Source organism: Sceloporus occidentalis, unplaced genomic scaffold, assembly GCF_023333645.1.
Source record: "Sceloporus occidentalis isolate IW3139 unplaced genomic scaffold, rSceOcc1.0.p SCAF_74, whole genome shotgun sequence".
In the NCBI taxonomy this organism is placed as follows: Eukaryota; Metazoa; Chordata; class Lepidosauria; order Squamata; family Phrynosomatidae; genus Sceloporus; species Sceloporus occidentalis.
This window is the reverse complement of record NW_028317054.1, coordinates 3,632,981-3,650,275: the sequence shown is the minus strand read 5'-3', so window position 1 is coordinate 3,650,275 and position 17,295 is coordinate 3,632,981. Positions and strand designations below refer to the sequence as shown.

Below are 17,295 nucleotides of genomic sequence, written 5' to 3'. Positions count from 1 at the left end.
ATAATCTAGGTCTAAAATGATCTAAAATGTCAGAGGTTTAGATGTAATTCAAGGAAGTTATACCGAGAGGGTGGTAGATAGAGGGAACAGCATATCATTAGAGATGGTAGAGGCTAATACAGTAAGGGATTTTAAACATAAATGGGAAAGGCCAAAACACTGTTTACGATCTAAATCTGTACATTAGGAAAAACTGACAGACTTGATTGGATGAATAGTCCTTAATTGAAGAAATAGTTGTTGCAATGCTTCCCTTTATTCACTATTACATGGCGTGTAAAGGCTGCCGAGGTGCAAACATCTCTGTTGAATAGGCTGGTAGACACGTGTGAGTAGGTTATCAGTGATCTGTCATGTACAAATAGGATTTTCATCCTGTTGATGATCTAATTCAGCACACAAGGAAACAGGTGCTGGCATTTCACAATGGAAGAGAATAAAAAACAAATTCTTCCCAAGTCACCAAGACTCAACCCTTTTTATGTTTCCAAGTTTCTGTAACATTCTTTGTTGAACATGATTGATACAGACAGTATTGATGCCAATATTGAATGTATTTCCTGCTTTCGTGGCCAATCCAATCAGTGGGTTCATGTAAGAATGTAGGTGGAACCCAGCATTCTTTTTTATAGATACATCTTATATGGTAAAAAAAAGAAAATCAACTTTCTACTTTGTGGTAAGTGACGGTTTGTATTTAGTCAGCCAATGTCTGCTGTTAATAACATCTTTTTGTAGAAGTCTCTATTTAACTGTATATATACTATACACTGATAATGTGAAGGAATTGGCAAATCCTATTCATTCATAGGTTGAAAAGCAATGAAGATTTGTGTGAATGACTGCATATTACTGTATATTACTACTATGATGTTCATTGTGATAATAATATTTGATTGTGTTTTCTAATAGTTTTGCAATCTTTGCTAAACTGAAGATGCTGGCATTCGGCTTGATACTGCTCACTATTGCAGTAGGACACTCCGATGCCTGTGGTGAGTGAATGAAAGCGCTTAGTGGGTAGAGAAGGACAGTCCTGCACCCTTTACAGGGACGTTAATAAAGCGATTTTCACCATAATGTTAACAATCTTCCCTTTCATGCATAATGGAAACTGGAGCCGGAAGAATCTATGTGGGCTCAAGCTCATCAGGAAAAAAAATATTTGTTAGAATAGGCCATTAAATGGTAGCACGGTTAAAACTTTGTGATGTCGCTCACTATGTAGATCCTATAGAAAATATGTTTTTCTTATACACAGAGCCAGTACAATTGAGTATACGCGTGCCTGTTCTCAGAGTCCCCTCATTGAGAGAGTTGGGTGTAGCTTAATTGTAGCCCCTTTCACTTAGCATTTATTTTAAGCCACTTTATCCCATATGAATCCATTGTATCCACCCCCACGTATTCCTCAACTATCGCTCGTCTATAAATCTATACGTCTTAACTGTGCTTTTGAAAATTGGGTTATGGGATACTGTAATCCTTTTGATTAAGGACCCCTTGGTTCTATTATGCTGATCTTGTCATATTTAGGCTAACAGCATTTAACCCCTTCATGACAATGGCTGATTTTATTTTTTGTACCCTCAGTTTACTCAAAACCATATATTTTTTGAAACACCCCAAATGCTAGTGTTTTAACTCTTTTCATGCACTAATTCTCTCACTAGACTGCCAAACTTTGTGGTAGTAATTTTTTGTGTTCTTGGTGACATCACTGGGGTCTTTTCATTTTTCAATTTTATTATATTCTTATTTTTTTAACTATTGTTACATTTAAAAAAAAAAAATGTATACTTGTTTAAGACTACAGTACCTGTCTGGAAAAACCCTCTGGGAACTCCTTTCTTTTTAAAGGGTGCAACTATCTTGCAGCAGCATGTCCTAGGAGCAATCAAACCAGGGCCCCTGACTTTTTTTGTGTTTCACTGATTGCCTATGATAGTTGATCGCCTCTTAAGTACTTTTTTTTAGCTTCCGGGCGCCGTCACAATTGAAAGGCATATAGCCTTTCATTATGGTTAATACGACTGATCCTAGGAGCCATTGTACAAGGCCCTTGCATTTTTTTGGTGTTTCTGGATGCCTTAATGTCGATTGCTTTCTAAGCTTGCCCAGCATGTCAATTGTCATCAAGGGGTTAAAACAAAACAAAAAGTCGACACAATATATATTAGAACTGCGGAATTTGAAAGCAGCAAAAAGGGTTCTTTACAGTAAGTATAAAAAACATATGGGATTCACTATGTTCTGAAATTCAATAGATTATCATTATGGGCCGATTGATATTTTATAGAAAAGAAAAATATAAATGTATATAACGATGAAGACATAATTAGTTATAGCTTCTTGATTCAGTGAGAGATCAGATTGCTATTTTACAGTCAAGAAGGTTATTTTCTCGTTTTTGAGGCACAATTGTAAATCCCTTCAAAGTAGGGTTGTTGCCTTCTTTTGGATCAGCAGCAAGGTCAAGCTTGAACTTGATGCATTTGTGCCTTTTTCAACCTAAATTCTAATGTTAATCATGATACTGAGGAAAGAGATGTTCTGAGAAAAAATCATGTTGCTTCAGTTTGGTTAAATGTATATGTTACATTTGTTCTTAGATAATATTTCCCTTAATCAGAAGAAGCAAAACATTCTGAATTTGTTGGCCTGTTGGAATGATGACAGTGCTGACAACGTACACCAGCACATCTGTCCACCAGAGGGCAATAGAGGGAGGTATCGGAGCTGCAAAGAAATCATTCAGTCTGATAGTAATTCTGCAGGTGAGCGATACCACTCTGTCCCACATTACTGCCCCCTGATTGTAAAGTAAAGGTCCATTCCTGGCCCATTTTCATGTTAAATGTATTTTACTACATGCAAATCTTTGGAGGAATTCACTAGTTATTGCGGTTTTTGTAGCTATCTCTACACCGAAAATAGGGATTATTTGTCATAGAAGCATAGTATTTGATGGCAGATAAGAACCTCTCGGCTCATCTAGACTGTTTTTTTTTCCAGCTGCAAAGACCTTAATCAGATTGATTAAAAATGGCCGCAGTATTTTAGCCTCTAGACCAGACCTGGGCAAAGCACGGCCCGCGGGCCACATCCGGCCCGCTGAATAGCTCGGACCGGCCCGCAAAGAGTGTCCTGGTGACTCACCAATGAGTCCGGTGTCCCCCCCCGCCCCGGTCACTTACCTTAAACGCCTGTGTTGGAAGCGTTTGTCTCGGGTGCCGGCGCTTTACGCTGGGCGCCGGCATATGACGTCAGACGCCGGCGATCAGCAGTGAAGCGCCGGCACCCGAGACAAACGCCTCACGCTTCCAACACAGGAGTTTAAGGTAAGTGACCGGGGCGGGGGGGGAGATCCTGAGAAGGGGGGGTTAGGGAGTTAGAGGGGAGATACTGAGAAGGGGGGGTTAGGGAGTTAGAGGGGAGATACTGAGAAGGGGGGTTAGGGAGGGAGGTCTTACTGTGTGTGTGTGTCTTACTGTGTTTGTGTGTGTGTCTTACTGTGTGTGTGTGTATCTTACTGTGTCTGTGTGTGTCTCACTGTGTCTGTGTGTGTCTTACTGTGTCTGTGTGTGTCTTACTGTGTCTGTGTGTGTCTCACTGTGTCTGTGTGTGTCTTACTGTGTCTGTGTGTGTCTTACTGTGTCTGTGTGTGTCTCACTGTGTCTGTGTGTGTCTTACTGTGTCTGTGTGTGTCTCACTGTGTCTGTGTGTGTCTTACTGTGTCTGTGTGTGTCTTACTGTGTCTGTGTGTGTCTCACTGTGTCTGTGTGTGTCTTACTGTGTCTGTGTGTATCTTACTGTGTCTGTGTGTGTCTCACTGTGTCTGTGTGTGTCTCACTGTGTCTGTGTGTGTCTTACTGTGTCTGTGTGTGTCTCACTGTGTCTGTGTGTGTCTTACTGTGTCTGTGTGTGTCTTACTGCGTGTGTCTTACTGTGTTCATAGCTTATTCAGTTATTGTAATAAATATTTTAGCCCATTTTTTAGCTCAAAATATTTTTTCCTTTTTTTTCTCCTCTAAAATCTAGGTGCGTCTTATCAGCAGGTGCGTCTTATAGAGCGAAAAATACGGTATGCACTCCGAAGCCTTGTTCATTTTGTTCACTTCTGTGCTGTGCTAATAGTTATTCAGGCCTTACTTATTCAAGCACCTCTACCAATGACGTAGGCTTGAATAACTTTATTAAACAGCACATAAGTTAACAAAATGGACAAGGCTTCGGAGTTTGTAGTTTGTAGAGGTCTGGCCCTCTAAAACCATTCCAATTTCTCATGTGGCCCCATGGGAAAATTAATTGCCCACCCCTGCTCTAGACTCTACCACGTCTTTTGTGATGCTGTTCCATCTATCCAGCAACCTCTCAGTAAAAAGATACAAATATACAGCAATACTAGTACTGAGGTCGTTGAAGTTGTGTTCCTTTTGATCGGAGCAGCCGCAGCCAATCACATGTATGATGTCTCAAGTCGGTGTGTAAAGCACCGGTAGATATCATAGCAGTATTACAATGAGGGAAAAATAAAAGTAAATATAAGGTGTACTCATACAGAATAAGAAGAGGATCCCGCGTTGGTGGGCTTTTAAACTATTGGGGTTCTTTGTGGGGTTTTGAGACAGAAGGTAGGGAATATTTCATGGAGAATGAAGTTTAACATGTTGCTTTTACCACAGATGGAATTTACACTCTGACAACTGGTAATGGGATTTCCTACCAGGCCTTTTGTGACATGACAACCAATGGTGGAGGCTGGACTTTGGTGGCCAGTATTCATGAAAATAACTTGTTTGGCAAGTGTACCCCTGGAGACCGCTGGTCCAGCCAGGAAGGCAATAATGAAAATAACCCAGAAGGAGATGGCAATTGGGCAAATTATGCAACTTTCGGATTACCAGACGGTGCTACCAGTGATGATTACAAGGTTCCAATATTCTTATTAACAATTCAAGAAATTAATTTAGGTTCTTCACATCTTCTGAAATCTATTTTCTTCCATTGTATTTATTTGAACAACTTGATCGAGCATTCTATACAGGAATGATCCATAACATCTAGTGATTGTATGCACTCTGAACAAGGGTGGGTTTCAGAAGGAGGAAAAATTGATCTTAATGTCTCTGCTAAAATGTTATTTCTAGGATTTTCACTTTGTTTAACCTGCCACAGGTATGTAAACTGTTTAACGTAAACTGTCTAATGTATTGTCGATTCCAGAATCCTGGCTATTATGATATATCGGCCAGTGACTTGGGCTTATGGCATGTGCCAAATAAGACTCCAATCCCATTATGGAAAAGAAGCTCTCTTTTGAGATATCGCACACAGAATGGCTTTCTGTCAACCAAAGGAGGGAACCTCTTTCATTTGTATAAGGTAATAACACTAATAAGTAGGTCAGATGCCTAATATTAATACCTAAATATCTAATAGTAATCACTGTGTGATGGATCTAAAACACCAGTTCAAAAACATATCCAAAACTTATCCAAGTTTATATACCAGTGCTGTGGAATATGACAGTGCTATATAAAATAATAAATAATAATAAAAACAACTTACAAAGTTTGGTGCCTTGTCCTGACTTGTTGATTTGTCAAGGCATGCCAAAAAGTCAAGAACATACTGTTTATCAGCAACAAAGTCAAATACGCATGACCAGATGCCTATGAGCACCATACCCAGGCAAATGCCAAGGCTGACTTATGGGAAGTTTGGCTTTAATCATGAATTTCAGTGCAGGAGTAGGGCTAAGGGTGAGGTATTTTTTCTGCTATTTTCTGAATACTTGAAATGGGCTGGTTTATCAAATGGGGAATGATTCAATTATCGAACAATGATGGTAATGGCGAGGAATACATTCCTAATGTAATGTGTGTCCTGGGTGAAGGGGAATTAATTACATACAGCCAAAATATAGAAAATGTCATATCATGAAATGATAAAGTAGGATTCATTCATATAACACAGATAAAGTTGACTATATATATATACATACACACACACACACACACACACATACCGGTATATATTTATATATCTTTTTTTCAGAATTAGAGGGAAATGGTTACCGCAGACTAGTGTGACCAGTGGTAATGGATTTTAATCTGCTTTGTAATTAATCTCCCATTTAGAAATATCCAGTAAAATATAATGCTGGAAAATGCCAAACAGATAACGGACCTGCTGAGCCAGTTGTCTATGATGTGGGAAATGCTGAAAAGACAGCCAACTACTACTCACCCAACTCAAAAAGTAAGATGACCGATCTAAACATAATTCCAGAAAATGTCCATTTATCTGTGGTTCTGAACTTCTCTGTTGACATTTTCATGCAAATATAGCAATTTTCCATATGTTCTAATTAACTGCAAATTATACTAAGGGGGAATTCACTATCTCTTATACTTTTTCTTGACAACAAGAAGCTACTAGAGTCCAAATCCACTGGGTATGCTAATGACTAGTTTAAAGGGTCAGCTTGTCACAGTGAAGCATTGGCCTCAAACCTAATGGTTTTTTTAAGGTCTTATGCTGTATTATCTTCTTTCACAGCGGAATCTACTCCTGGATTTGTCCAATTTCGTGTGATTAACAGAGAGAATGCAGCAATAGCTCTGTGTGCTGGAGTTAAAGCGACGGGATGTAATTCAGAACATGTAAGTTTGCAGCAGACACTGGGCAGGGGAAGATCCATTCTGCTATACCCATCTTGGTGAAGTAATTAGAACCCAATTGTGATCTTAAACATTGAAAACACTAAACAATAACAACTAAAATGAGGAGGGTATCTAATGTAAAGGAGCAGATATTACATAACATTTCTTCTAAAATTATATAGTTTTGTTTCTATCACTTGCTATTCCACATATGGCCGCAGGGGGTGTCAAAGAATGAGATACAGAAAAGGCTTTAGGAACAGTTTCAACAGGAGCCTTTCCTGACTGGTGTTTATATGAACAATAACATATCTCCAATTGCTGTGACATGATCTTTGTGTCTTATGGGGAGTAATCATGCAAATTATTTTTCTTGTCGACTTTGCTATTGGTACCCTAATAATAGAAACATAACACAAAAGGTGCTGACCCACTTCAAGCCTGTCTGGGGGGTGCTATATTCCTGTACCCATAAGTAACATCACACACAGTTCTAATCTGCACTAAAAAACGTGTTAAATTATTATACACACATGTTAGAGGTTTGCGCACAGGTTGACTTCACACACATCAAACTTTTGCAAATTACATTAAGGAGGTTACATTCACACACATTCAGTTTTGCATTATTACATTAAGGAGGTTACATTCACACACATTAAGGTTTGCACTATTACATTAAGGAGGTTACATTCACACACATTAAGTTTTGCATTATTACATTAAGGAGGTTACATTCACACACATTAAGTTTTGCACTATTACATTAAGGAAGTTACATTCACACACATACATTTTTTGCACTATTACATTAAGGATGTTACATTCACACACATTAAAGTTTTGCACTATTACATTAAGGAGGTTACATTCATACACGTTGAAGTTTTGTGCTCCAGCATAAAAGATGTTAAATTCACAATTTGTCAAAGAAACTAAATTCTTACACGTGGTGTAAACATAGGATTCCCATTCATTTTGCAGTACTGCATAGGAGGAGGGGGCTTTTTCCCTGAAGCTAGTCCCAGGCAGTGCGGAGACTTTACAGCCCTGGACTGGTCGGGTTATGGGACACACACCGGATGGAGTGCTGACAAACAATTTATAGAGGCTGCTGTGTTGCTTTTTTATCGCTGATATCCCTAAAGGCTTTATATATAAGATCTATACTTTACCCGGGATACATAACAGTATGTAATTGGTGGAAAAAATTAATTACATGCTAATTAGAAAAAAATATGGATTGCAGCTGGGACCAACTGTAATAATATTTGTGCACATTAATTCATTGTACTTTTTGTGTTAATTCAAATTGACATGCCCCTTCTATTGATGATATATAAATAAAATCTGCATGCAAACGATAATATATGTTACCATATTACATTTGAACAATAAATGATCACATGTGAGTATGAAGAAGAGAAAAATTTAAGTACAAACATACAATTTACATCCTATAACCCTCCTATTAGAAATATAAAGCTATATATTCAGGGGGGTTTTTTTAGCAGTGCCATCTAATCAGTATAGTTACAAAAAAAAAATATTTAATGTTCTTGTATACTATTCAAACTTTAACTAAACATACAAAAGTGATATAAATAAAAAGCCCTGCTTTTTCCTATGTAAAAATATAGGGTTAAAATTGTAAATAGGGGCATAGTAGTTGGTAGAATATGAAGTGTAAAATAAAGTATTTGAGAAAGTGTCAGAGGTAAACAAAATAATCTAAAAAAAATCTATAAGAATTCTCTGTCATTTGGCAAAAGCTCAGCTGTCATAGTGAACAGGTGGACAGTAACAATAGCCACTAACATCATTCCTACGAGTGGAATCGGAGACTGCAGAGGGATCTTCATCTGTATGCAATGTCATCATTCCAAAAAGGAAAGCCAAACAGGGAGAGAGCTGAGAGAGCTTCAAGAAAATGGATTTTACTATCCTGCGCCTCATTTTCCTCTTAATTTCAGGTAGGTTCATATATTTTATTGCTTAATATCTATATATTAAACCAACCTCTAAGCATTATCATCAAGATGATTAATTTTTATTTAATTAAAAGCAATTTATTTAATTGTACTTTTAAAAACAGTCCGCAAAAACATTATCAAACAAATTCATTAATAAATTGGACCCTTTTTGAAATTCCTCAAAAATAACAAAATCGTTCTAACAATCAAGTTAATATCTGCAATAAATGTAATGGTGTTCATATTTTCAATTTGTTTCACAGTAGTTTATGCATTTTTATTCTAGAAATTAATATATTAATATTATTATTATTATTAAAATATATTATATGTAATGCAGAAAATAGATGGTACATACATGGAATAATATTATATAGTACTATGCTGTTAGATTAAAATATCAAATTACCATTAAATATCCCCAAGAGTCAAATAGTACTGTAATTGAGAATGGATACAATGCTGTTCCCAGACACAAAAAAAGAATGTTGTAGCTTAATTAATGTTAATTAATGTTGTGGCTGCTTGTTTGTTGTGTATGGAATGTACTCTATGTTTCTTGATGAGGGTGAAATGTTTGATTGACATTGGCAGGTGACATACGTTTAGTGAATAATTTTAGCTGTCGTCCAAAGCTATGCTTGAGAAACATTTGGTCCAGATCTGAATATTTTGTGTATATATGGTACTTTAAAGAGCAATTTATATAGGAAAAGCAAAAAAATTTCTTTCTTTTCTAAAATTCTATTGTAGGTCATACAACTAAAGGCATGCCACCACTGGGACAATTCAGACATGGTTACATAGTTAGATAGGCTGAAAAAAGACATGTGTCCATCAAGTTCAGCCTTTCCCATATCCGTTTATTTCTTGCAGACATTTAGGTTAATTTTCTATTGAGCAGGGTTAGCGCAGGATCACTTTTCTAAAGACACCCCAAGAGACTTATGAACATGGATAAAAATTAGCTAAATCCTTGCATCATCCTGCTTTGTTCACAATCCGCTTTTTTTTTTATCAGTATCTGGCCCAAAGGATTATAAAATCTTAAGAGGGTCCCCTTTTCAGTCTGCACCAGTGTGTCTTAACATGTGTTAATGTGATTGTCAATTTTGTATATCAATATTCCTGTTTGATCTTAATTTTTACTCTCCCCATAGTATTAGTGCTGTGGAATATTCTGATGCTCTATAAATAAAATGTGATGTAATGTTTGACACCCCAAACAGGTCATTTAATTCTTCATTGTATGTATGTAACACCCTTCCTGCCCCGGCTTGCAGCATTACCCGTATATACGGTTATTGTTTACAGGCACATTTCACAGGATAGAACCGAGTGTCACGCTGACCCCTATTAATTACCCCGAGGATCAGTACAAGTGCTGTCATAAGGAAGGCATTTGAAATTAGAGAAGCTGATACATCCTGTTGATAAAGCTTTGGCGAAAGTGCGCATAACTTCATGGGAAATCATTTAGTATATATATTTATAGGCCAGAGACTGGAAGCTTGTCTGATACAACAGCTATAGGAACTATGACTCCCATAATAATTAATAATTCAATTATGGTTATCTATATACGACACAAACAACTCTGCAACTTTGTTGGTTCTACATTCTGTTTTGGCCGTTTACACCTTTACTAAAACACCAGCATTACCCACTTATGATCAGCTAAAAATAAGGATATTCATCATGAACCTTGAATTTTAAAGTTGCTTTTATATCATCCCATTTAACATATTTATATTAACCATTTTTTTCTTTTACACCTTTTTTGTTGTTACCTTATACCCTCTCAACACCAACATGACATTGTATCAGGCTCTGAAAGCTGTAGGGAAGCCAGGACGAGCCTATCCTCAGGAATACAGAGACCACAAGCATGGGGGAGAGCAGGAGCCTTGCTTGTCCTTTCCAACAAAAGGGGTCACACAAACTGTAGTTGCCACCAGTCCCCTCAACTTTGCAGGGCAGCGCTGAGAAAAGGTTCTAGAGCTTTAATTTATCAGATCCTAGTGAAATGACCTACTACTTCTTAGACTCATTGGGACAGCCAGCTCCTTTCCTAATGTATAACCTTTCATATAGGTCTGTTTGACTGTTGTGCTTATTATATGAGTACACTTATTGTATGTTCCCCTTTTTTATACTAACTGTAAAGTGCGAAATACAAAAAAGCTAGATAGATATGTAATTTGTAGGCAGATAATAAATAAAAGCTAATAAGAATAATTATAACATGCAGTGAAATGATTTAAGGTAACCTAGTTGTGTCTGTGGAGTGTCAGATGAGGGTTAGCACCCCAGGAAGCCAAAATGTGATTAACAACTATGAGTGCCTCTCCACCCCCCAAAAAAACTTCCTTTTTAAATGTGGCGCATGTCCTGGAAGAAGTATGGGTGGAAGTCACTGTGGTATGGGCAAAGTGGAGAGAGTACGGGGAGCTGAGCTGAGGGCTGAGCTACAGTTATACAGCCAATATTTATCTAAAAAAGTCAAAACTTACTAAGTGAGATGACCCTGAGACTCTTCAAATATTAATCCTTAAATAGAACATCACATTGTTTCTCTTGTAGTGAGTAATGGCTAAATGGTTCTAATTACAGCCATCATTAACCATTACCTGCCAGGAGGTAGCGATATTTTTTATTATAACACATCAGTTGGTATTCTAATGAGGAAATTATCAGTGGGGATGCCCATGTATCATTAAAACAGAGCATTTAAAAAATTTCCTAATTTCCCCCGAGACCCTGAGACTGATAATAAAACCCTAAGAATGAGGCTTTAACCCTAAGCATTTCAAAGTATGAATGTGGCGCTTTCTCGAGTGTATATCCTTCTGTTTGGGGAATGTGGCCCTGGAGATAATCTTCCTTTTATGCCTCCAGGGGAAGCATAGCACCTTCTGGCCTACAGCTGATGCCCCTTGTTCAACCACAGTAACAAACATACACACTAACAAACACACACGTACACACATACAGCCACTATAACACATTCACGCACACTTACCCATACACACTAAAACATACTCATTCCTATTTTTGCCTTTGGATTTTATTTCTAGCTGGTATAGTTTTGCCTTCTGAAGATGAATCCAAGTTGATCAAAGACTTATTCAAAAAGTACAACAAAGTGGTTCGTCCGGTCCAGAAGTTTAAAGAACCAGTGGTGGTGACTGTTGGACTCCAGCTTATCCAGCTCATTAATGTGGTATGATCCATAAAGGCCAACTCATCATCTTACATGTATCATACACTATATGGCACTAACTTGTATTTATTATACTTTTAGGATGAAGTAAGGCAAATCATGACCACAAATGTTCGTCTGAAACAGGTTTGTGGCTATGGAGTATTAAACCAACTTCTGATGAAACAATAGTTTAATCAAATATTGTCAACCTATTATTTGATGCCCATAGCAGGTATTATAACAAATGTAACCATCACTGACCAGCCTTAAGCCGGGAAACCTTCAGGAAAGTTATTCTGTAACTAACATGTATTCCCATAAATTAGTTAAAAAGATGGGTATTATATACCTAATATTACATTATATATTTTTTTACTTGTTTCTCTAATTAATGGAAGCCATTGAACATTTCAAGGGTTTCTGATACATTTTTTTTAAATGCATATGTCTAGCTTTAAAAAAAAGTTTTATCTGATATTGTTTATATTTTTACATCTTTCTTGTTTTTTCATTAATTTTATATTATTTTTCTAGCAATGGGTGGATGTTAATTTAAAATGGGACCCAGAAGATTATGGAGGAATAAAGAAGATTCGTATACCTTCTAGCGATATTTGGCGCCCAGATATAGTTCTTTACAACAAGTACGATGTATTCATTTTATTAGTGAGGGAAATCATATTGCCCGCACCTTTTTAATTTAAGCAGAGGAAAAAATAAATGTCTTAACTCAATAGATAATGTTCGGGTTGCGGTGGGAAATTTGTGAGCTGAACCCATCCCTGTTTTTGAGGATCCATGTATGAATATCCATCTAAAGAGCTCCAGTTGTTCTGAGAAGCTTTGCCCCATTTTCTTACTGAAGTCTTTCTGAACACTACCTTTCTGTAACCTCGCTTTTGTTTTATTATAGTGGCGATGGTGATTTTGCGATCGCTCCAGAAACAAAGGCCCTCTTGGATTATAATGGAAAAATTGTATGGACCCCTCCAGCCATTTTCAAAAGCTACTGTGAAATGATAGTCACCCATTTCCCGTTCGATCAACAGAACTGCAGCATGAAACTTGGCACCTGGAGCTACGATGGCACTTTAGTAGTTATAAACCCAGTAAGAATGGATTTAAGAACTATATGGCCACTATATGTGGACTCCAGGTCCTCGGCGTTAAGAAACATTAGCTCCACAATGAGAGCCACAATAATTACCTATGTATTACTTTTAGGGTCTTCTAAAATAGTTGTATTGTTTCCTTGTCATTATTCGTGGGAAACAGCTCTGGACCACAGCTCCTATTTTCATATTGGCATGGATTTCATACATTACTCACTTTAAAGTCTTATTTGAGTTGCGATTCTTTGAAATGTCTATTATTTTGATGGCCTTGTGGAGGCACTGAGCTTTAAATTAAAAAAAATATTTAAGCATTGAGTTGTGAAAAACTAATAACACTCACAGGTGAATTTATGTAGGTTCAATAATCATCATATTTCTGTATTTCTTGACAAATTGTATGTGATGTTAATGATGTCCAATGCACACAGAGATTGGACGCGGAGTCCATTAGAAGATCCAGACTTCAATAAGTGCTTTTGTCATTGTATTAATTGATTACTACAACCAGTGATCACTTTTAAGATGCGGTGGGGCGAGTGGATGGATATGGATGGATATACATTTTTATGCTCATGTAGCATGTCACCAGGCATATCCAGCGCCTACCTATCCATGTGCTGCTGCACCCAATCTGCCACCGGGGTATGGGGCACCATTGGGCAGTGACCTACTGGGCATTTGCCAGTGTGCCAGATGGCCAGTCCGGGCCTCCCTACAACTAAATAACTCTTTCTTTTCTTCACAGGAAAGTGACCGTCCGGACCTGAGCAGCTTTATGGAGAGTGGGGAATGGTTAATGAAGGACTATCGGTGCTGGAAGCATTGGGTTTATTATGACTGCTGTCCAAACAAACCGTACCTGGACATCACCTACCACTTCCTCATGCAACGTCTTCCACTTTACTTCATAGTTAACGTTATCATTCCTTGTCTTCTCTTCTCTTTTCTAACTGGATTAGTGTTTTATCTGCCCACGGATTCAGGTATGAAATATATTTGTGTGTGTAAGTGTGGTTAGTTGTAGCTGATCATACTTGACATTGTAGTTAACACTGGCATAATTATCTGTTTGCAACACTACCACCCAACTTTGAATGTCTCCAACATCCTTAGCCTATAATATACACAGAGATTCATTTAACTCCCCGATCTTGCATTTCTTTTTATTATCCCCTATTTTGTTTCTTCTAATTTGTAGGAGAGAAAATGACTCTGAGTGTTTCTGTATTGCTGTCACTGACTGTGTTTCTTCTGGTCATCGTTGAGCTGATCCCTTCAACCTCAAGTGCTGTTCCTTTAATTGGAAAATACATGTTATTTACCATGATGTTTGTTATTGCATCAATTGTGATTACAGTAATTGTTATCAATACTCATCATCGCTCTCCAAGCACTCATATCATGCCTCAGTGGGTGAGAAAAGTAAGTTTCAACAAGGAGATGCTTTTTCTTCTTTTTCTTCTATGAAAAGTCTCGTGTCTCTGGCTGTGTAACCAGATTGTTTAGTCATTGATATTAACTTCTTATGTAAATGCTGAATAGATTCTTTTAGGTTTGTGTCCGGTAACTGGGACATGGTAGTGGATGAAGGACTAGCCAAGTCACAGTGAGGATAACGCTCACCCTCTTCCAACCAATCCTATGTAATCCGGTTAGGAAATAGACAATGTAAACCAAGCAAGGGTCACAAATATTTTCTGTGACATAAGACTTGCCTTTTTAAGGCAAAAATTTCCAATAATATTTTCAATAATCAGGAGTCTTATGTTCACAGAACTATAACTTTGTGGCACTGCTCTGGATAGTGCAGTATTTTGTACATTAGTTTTTTTGGAAATGTTTGAATCTTCTTTATCATTTTAAACCGCCATATTTTTATGACAGACATATATAGCATTTTACATCTGAATCACTTTTTTAGGTTTTCATAGACACCATCCCAAATATGATGTTTTTCTCTACAATGAAACGTCCTTCCCAACAAAAACAAGGCAAGAAGATTTTCAGAGAAGATATTGATATATCTGATATTTCCGGAAAACTAGGACCGGCGGCAGTGACTTATCAGTCTCCAATATTAAAGAGCCCAGATGTGAAGAGTGCAATAGATGGAGTCAAATATATTGCGGAGACTATGAATTCAGACCAGGAATCAAATAAGGTACATGTCCATTAACTAGTTAGAATAGTAAATTCTGGAACTCCCTATTGTGTATACAAAATATTTTTTTTGTGTTTCTGAAAGTAGAGTCTCTTAGCCGGTTGTATTCCGTTTATAGAATTCCTCCTATTAACATTATGTTTAACTCCTATAAAATAGTATTAATACAGATAATTGATGATATTGATGATGATGACCATCTAGTCTGCCCATTGTTCCTTATGTTAAGACTCAGACCTTAATCCGTCCTTTGTCTCATTTAACATTCAGGATAATTTAACGCCTATCCCATGTTTAAATTCTGTCACTGTTTAAGGGCAGCTTCCTTTAACCTGACGCAAAACATGTACAACTTAAGATGTTTTAGAATTATTCAAGGTATAAATGTATTAAGTTAATGATCTTCATCTAGTTTGTTATGACTGGTCTGAATCCTGGAAGGAAACTTTCATAAAACAGAAACTGGATTGAACCAAAAATAAGTTGTGTATTTATGGATGTGACGTGGTTAGTTAAACAGAAAGACAGCGGCAACAACGACCTACAAGATATTTTTCCAAGTTCTGATGTTAAAATATACCAGATTTTACATTGTATCTTATGTTTGATTGTTCTACAGGGTGCTGAAGAATGGAAGTTTGCAGCAATGGTGTTAGACCACATTCTCCTCGCCGTGTTCATGATCGTCTGTATAATTGGAACGGCTGCTGTGTTCGCTGGCCGACTCATTGAGTTACACATGCAAGGCTAAAGCGCAATGTCTCTTTTCTCTGCAAAGCATTGTTTTACATGAAAACAACGATTAGGCTTTTACATCGGCCCCAATAATCAATACCATCTGATCTAAACTGAAAACAAAAAGTGTGTGTGGATTGGGAAAATTAGTGAAATCAATGACTGGAGACTGTTTCAATAAGAAAATGCTCAGAATGTCAAAACCTAGAATAGCGTGGTGGCAGAGACTCGTATCGTGTAAAGACTCTCACGCATGTTGGATGGGCATCTACTTCAATCTATGCTGATTATGACTTTCACTGTTTGGTGTACAGTTTATAATACATGTTCTAGTTGTAACTTTTAATAAAAAAATAATGTTTTCATTGGTGTATTCTTTATTCACGTACTAATAGAATATATTGTCCCTAGAAGTTAAGCAGAGAAGTGTCTTGCTTGGTCAGTATCCTTTAGGATCACAAGAAGCCATTCTTTGTTGCTGAGGTAGATATAAGGACAGTTATAGAGACATAGTTATTAAACAAACAGGGCAAAGTTATACATTGGTAGGTGAGAATGGGCTACAGCCTTCTATGAAGCCCCTGATCAAGTATTTTTCTAGGCAAATAGTTTGTGTAGGTAAAATCTACTTTTTTAAGGTTTGATGTTTGGATCCTCTCACAACCATTCTTAAGAATAGGCTGTTGTGATTTTAGAGAAGCAGGACATCATTTATACAAAAGGGTAAAATAAATTCAGTGATTCAGTGTTTAAAATTTGAATAAATAAAATAAATGAGAATAAAAAAATCATGAGTTTTCATAAACAAACTTTTTGTAGAGATAAACAAGAGAAAAACAAGATAAACCCAGTACTGGGATTAGGATGATACCATCCTTGAAATTTTTTAGGATCCTACTACCACTTGATTGCTCTCCTACTTACCCATTACATGCCTGGGATGGCAGATTAAAGAGACTCTCCCCGGTGGTTTAGTCGGACAAAAAGTTGAGAAACTGGCCTCTGCTGCAACAAATCCCCCCATGTCTCATTTCCCCAATGTTACCCTTTGAGTCCAATGAAGTACCAGGTACGTACTGAAAAGATATCCCTACAGGACCAATCATGTACCTGGTAAGTCACTGGTTATTAACACTCCCACCTTGCTCCAGTTATGGGGTACCGCTGTTGCTGACTGCTCCATGATCTACAGCAGATCCCATGCATTTCCATGGAGCCAATTACATACACAGATATAGTCAGATGACATATCCAATGCCTGTTAAGTTCTGCCTTTGGCTCCGTTCTATGCCTCTCTCCTTCTCACTGCGATTCTGACCTCGTGAGAGTAAGCAGTAGGAGACTGTGGGGAACTAGAGGGTTAGGATTAGGTAGAAGTTAAAAATAAATAAACGAAAACCTAAAAAAAAATAAGAAAACCTCAAATAAATGATAAATA

The 17,295-nt window shown here is 37.3% G+C and overlaps 2 protein-coding genes across 4 annotated transcripts; both read left to right on the top strand.

Annotated features, from left to right (window-relative positions):
* The first annotated feature begins 937 nt into the window (after positions 1-937).
* Positions 938-7,805, top strand: LOC149285975 (intelectin-1-like). Its single transcript, XM_089494729.1, has 7 exons — positions 938-995; positions 2,613-2,777; positions 4,686-4,933; positions 5,227-5,385; positions 6,144-6,264; positions 6,565-6,668; positions 7,653-7,805. The coding sequence occupies exons 1-7, from the start codon at positions 938-940 to the stop codon at positions 7,803-7,805; spliced, it is 1,008 nt and encodes a 335-aa protein (XP_089350855.1).
* A 793-nt stretch (positions 7,806-8,598) lies between these two features.
* On the top strand, positions 8,599-15,873 carry LOC149285974 (acetylcholine receptor subunit alpha-1-A). 3 transcript variants are annotated; one of them, XM_089494601.1, is made up of 9 exons: positions 8,599-8,641; positions 11,719-11,864; positions 11,946-11,990; positions 12,381-12,490; positions 12,760-12,955; positions 13,707-13,944; positions 14,160-14,383; positions 14,883-15,122; positions 15,742-15,873. In XM_089494601.1, the coding sequence occupies exons 1-9, from the start codon at positions 8,599-8,601 to the stop codon at positions 15,871-15,873; spliced, it is 1,374 nt and encodes a 457-aa protein (XP_089350727.1). The 3 variants fall into 3 exon arrangements, with proteins under 3 accessions (XP_089350727.1, XP_089350728.1, XP_089350729.1); XM_089494602.1 differs by lacking the exon at positions 8,599-8,641 and having other exon boundaries at positions 11,727-11,864; positions 11,946-11,975; XM_089494603.1 differs by lacking the exons at positions 8,599-8,641; positions 14,883-15,122 and having other exon boundaries at positions 11,727-11,864.
* Positions 15,874-17,295: the final 1,422 nt, after the last annotated feature.

Excerpts from the sequence above, each read along its gene's own strand:
- LOC149285975 (XM_089494729.1), top strand. The coding sequence starts at position 938 with ATGCTGGCATTCGGCTTGATACTGCTCACTATTGCAGTAGGACACTCC. Across the intron at positions 2,778-4,685 it reads GTCTGATAGTAATTCTGCAG|ATGGAATTTACACTCTGACA; the intron begins GTGAGCGATACC and ends CTTTTACCACAG. Across the intron at positions 6,669-7,652 it reads CGGGATGTAATTCAGAACAT|TACTGCATAGGAGGAGGGGG; the intron begins GTAAGTTTGCAG and ends TTCATTTTGCAG.
- LOC149285974 (XM_089494601.1), top strand. The coding sequence starts at position 8,599 with ATGGATTTTACTATCCTGCGCCTCATTTTCCTCTTAATTTCAG. Across the intron at positions 8,642-11,718 it reads CATTTTCCTCTTAATTTCAG|CTGGTATAGTTTTGCCTTCT; the intron begins GTAGGTTCATAT and ends TTTTATTTCTAG. Across the intron at positions 12,956-13,706 it reads CTTTAGTAGTTATAAACCCA|GAAAGTGACCGTCCGGACCT; the intron begins GTAAGAATGGAT and ends TTTTCTTCACAG.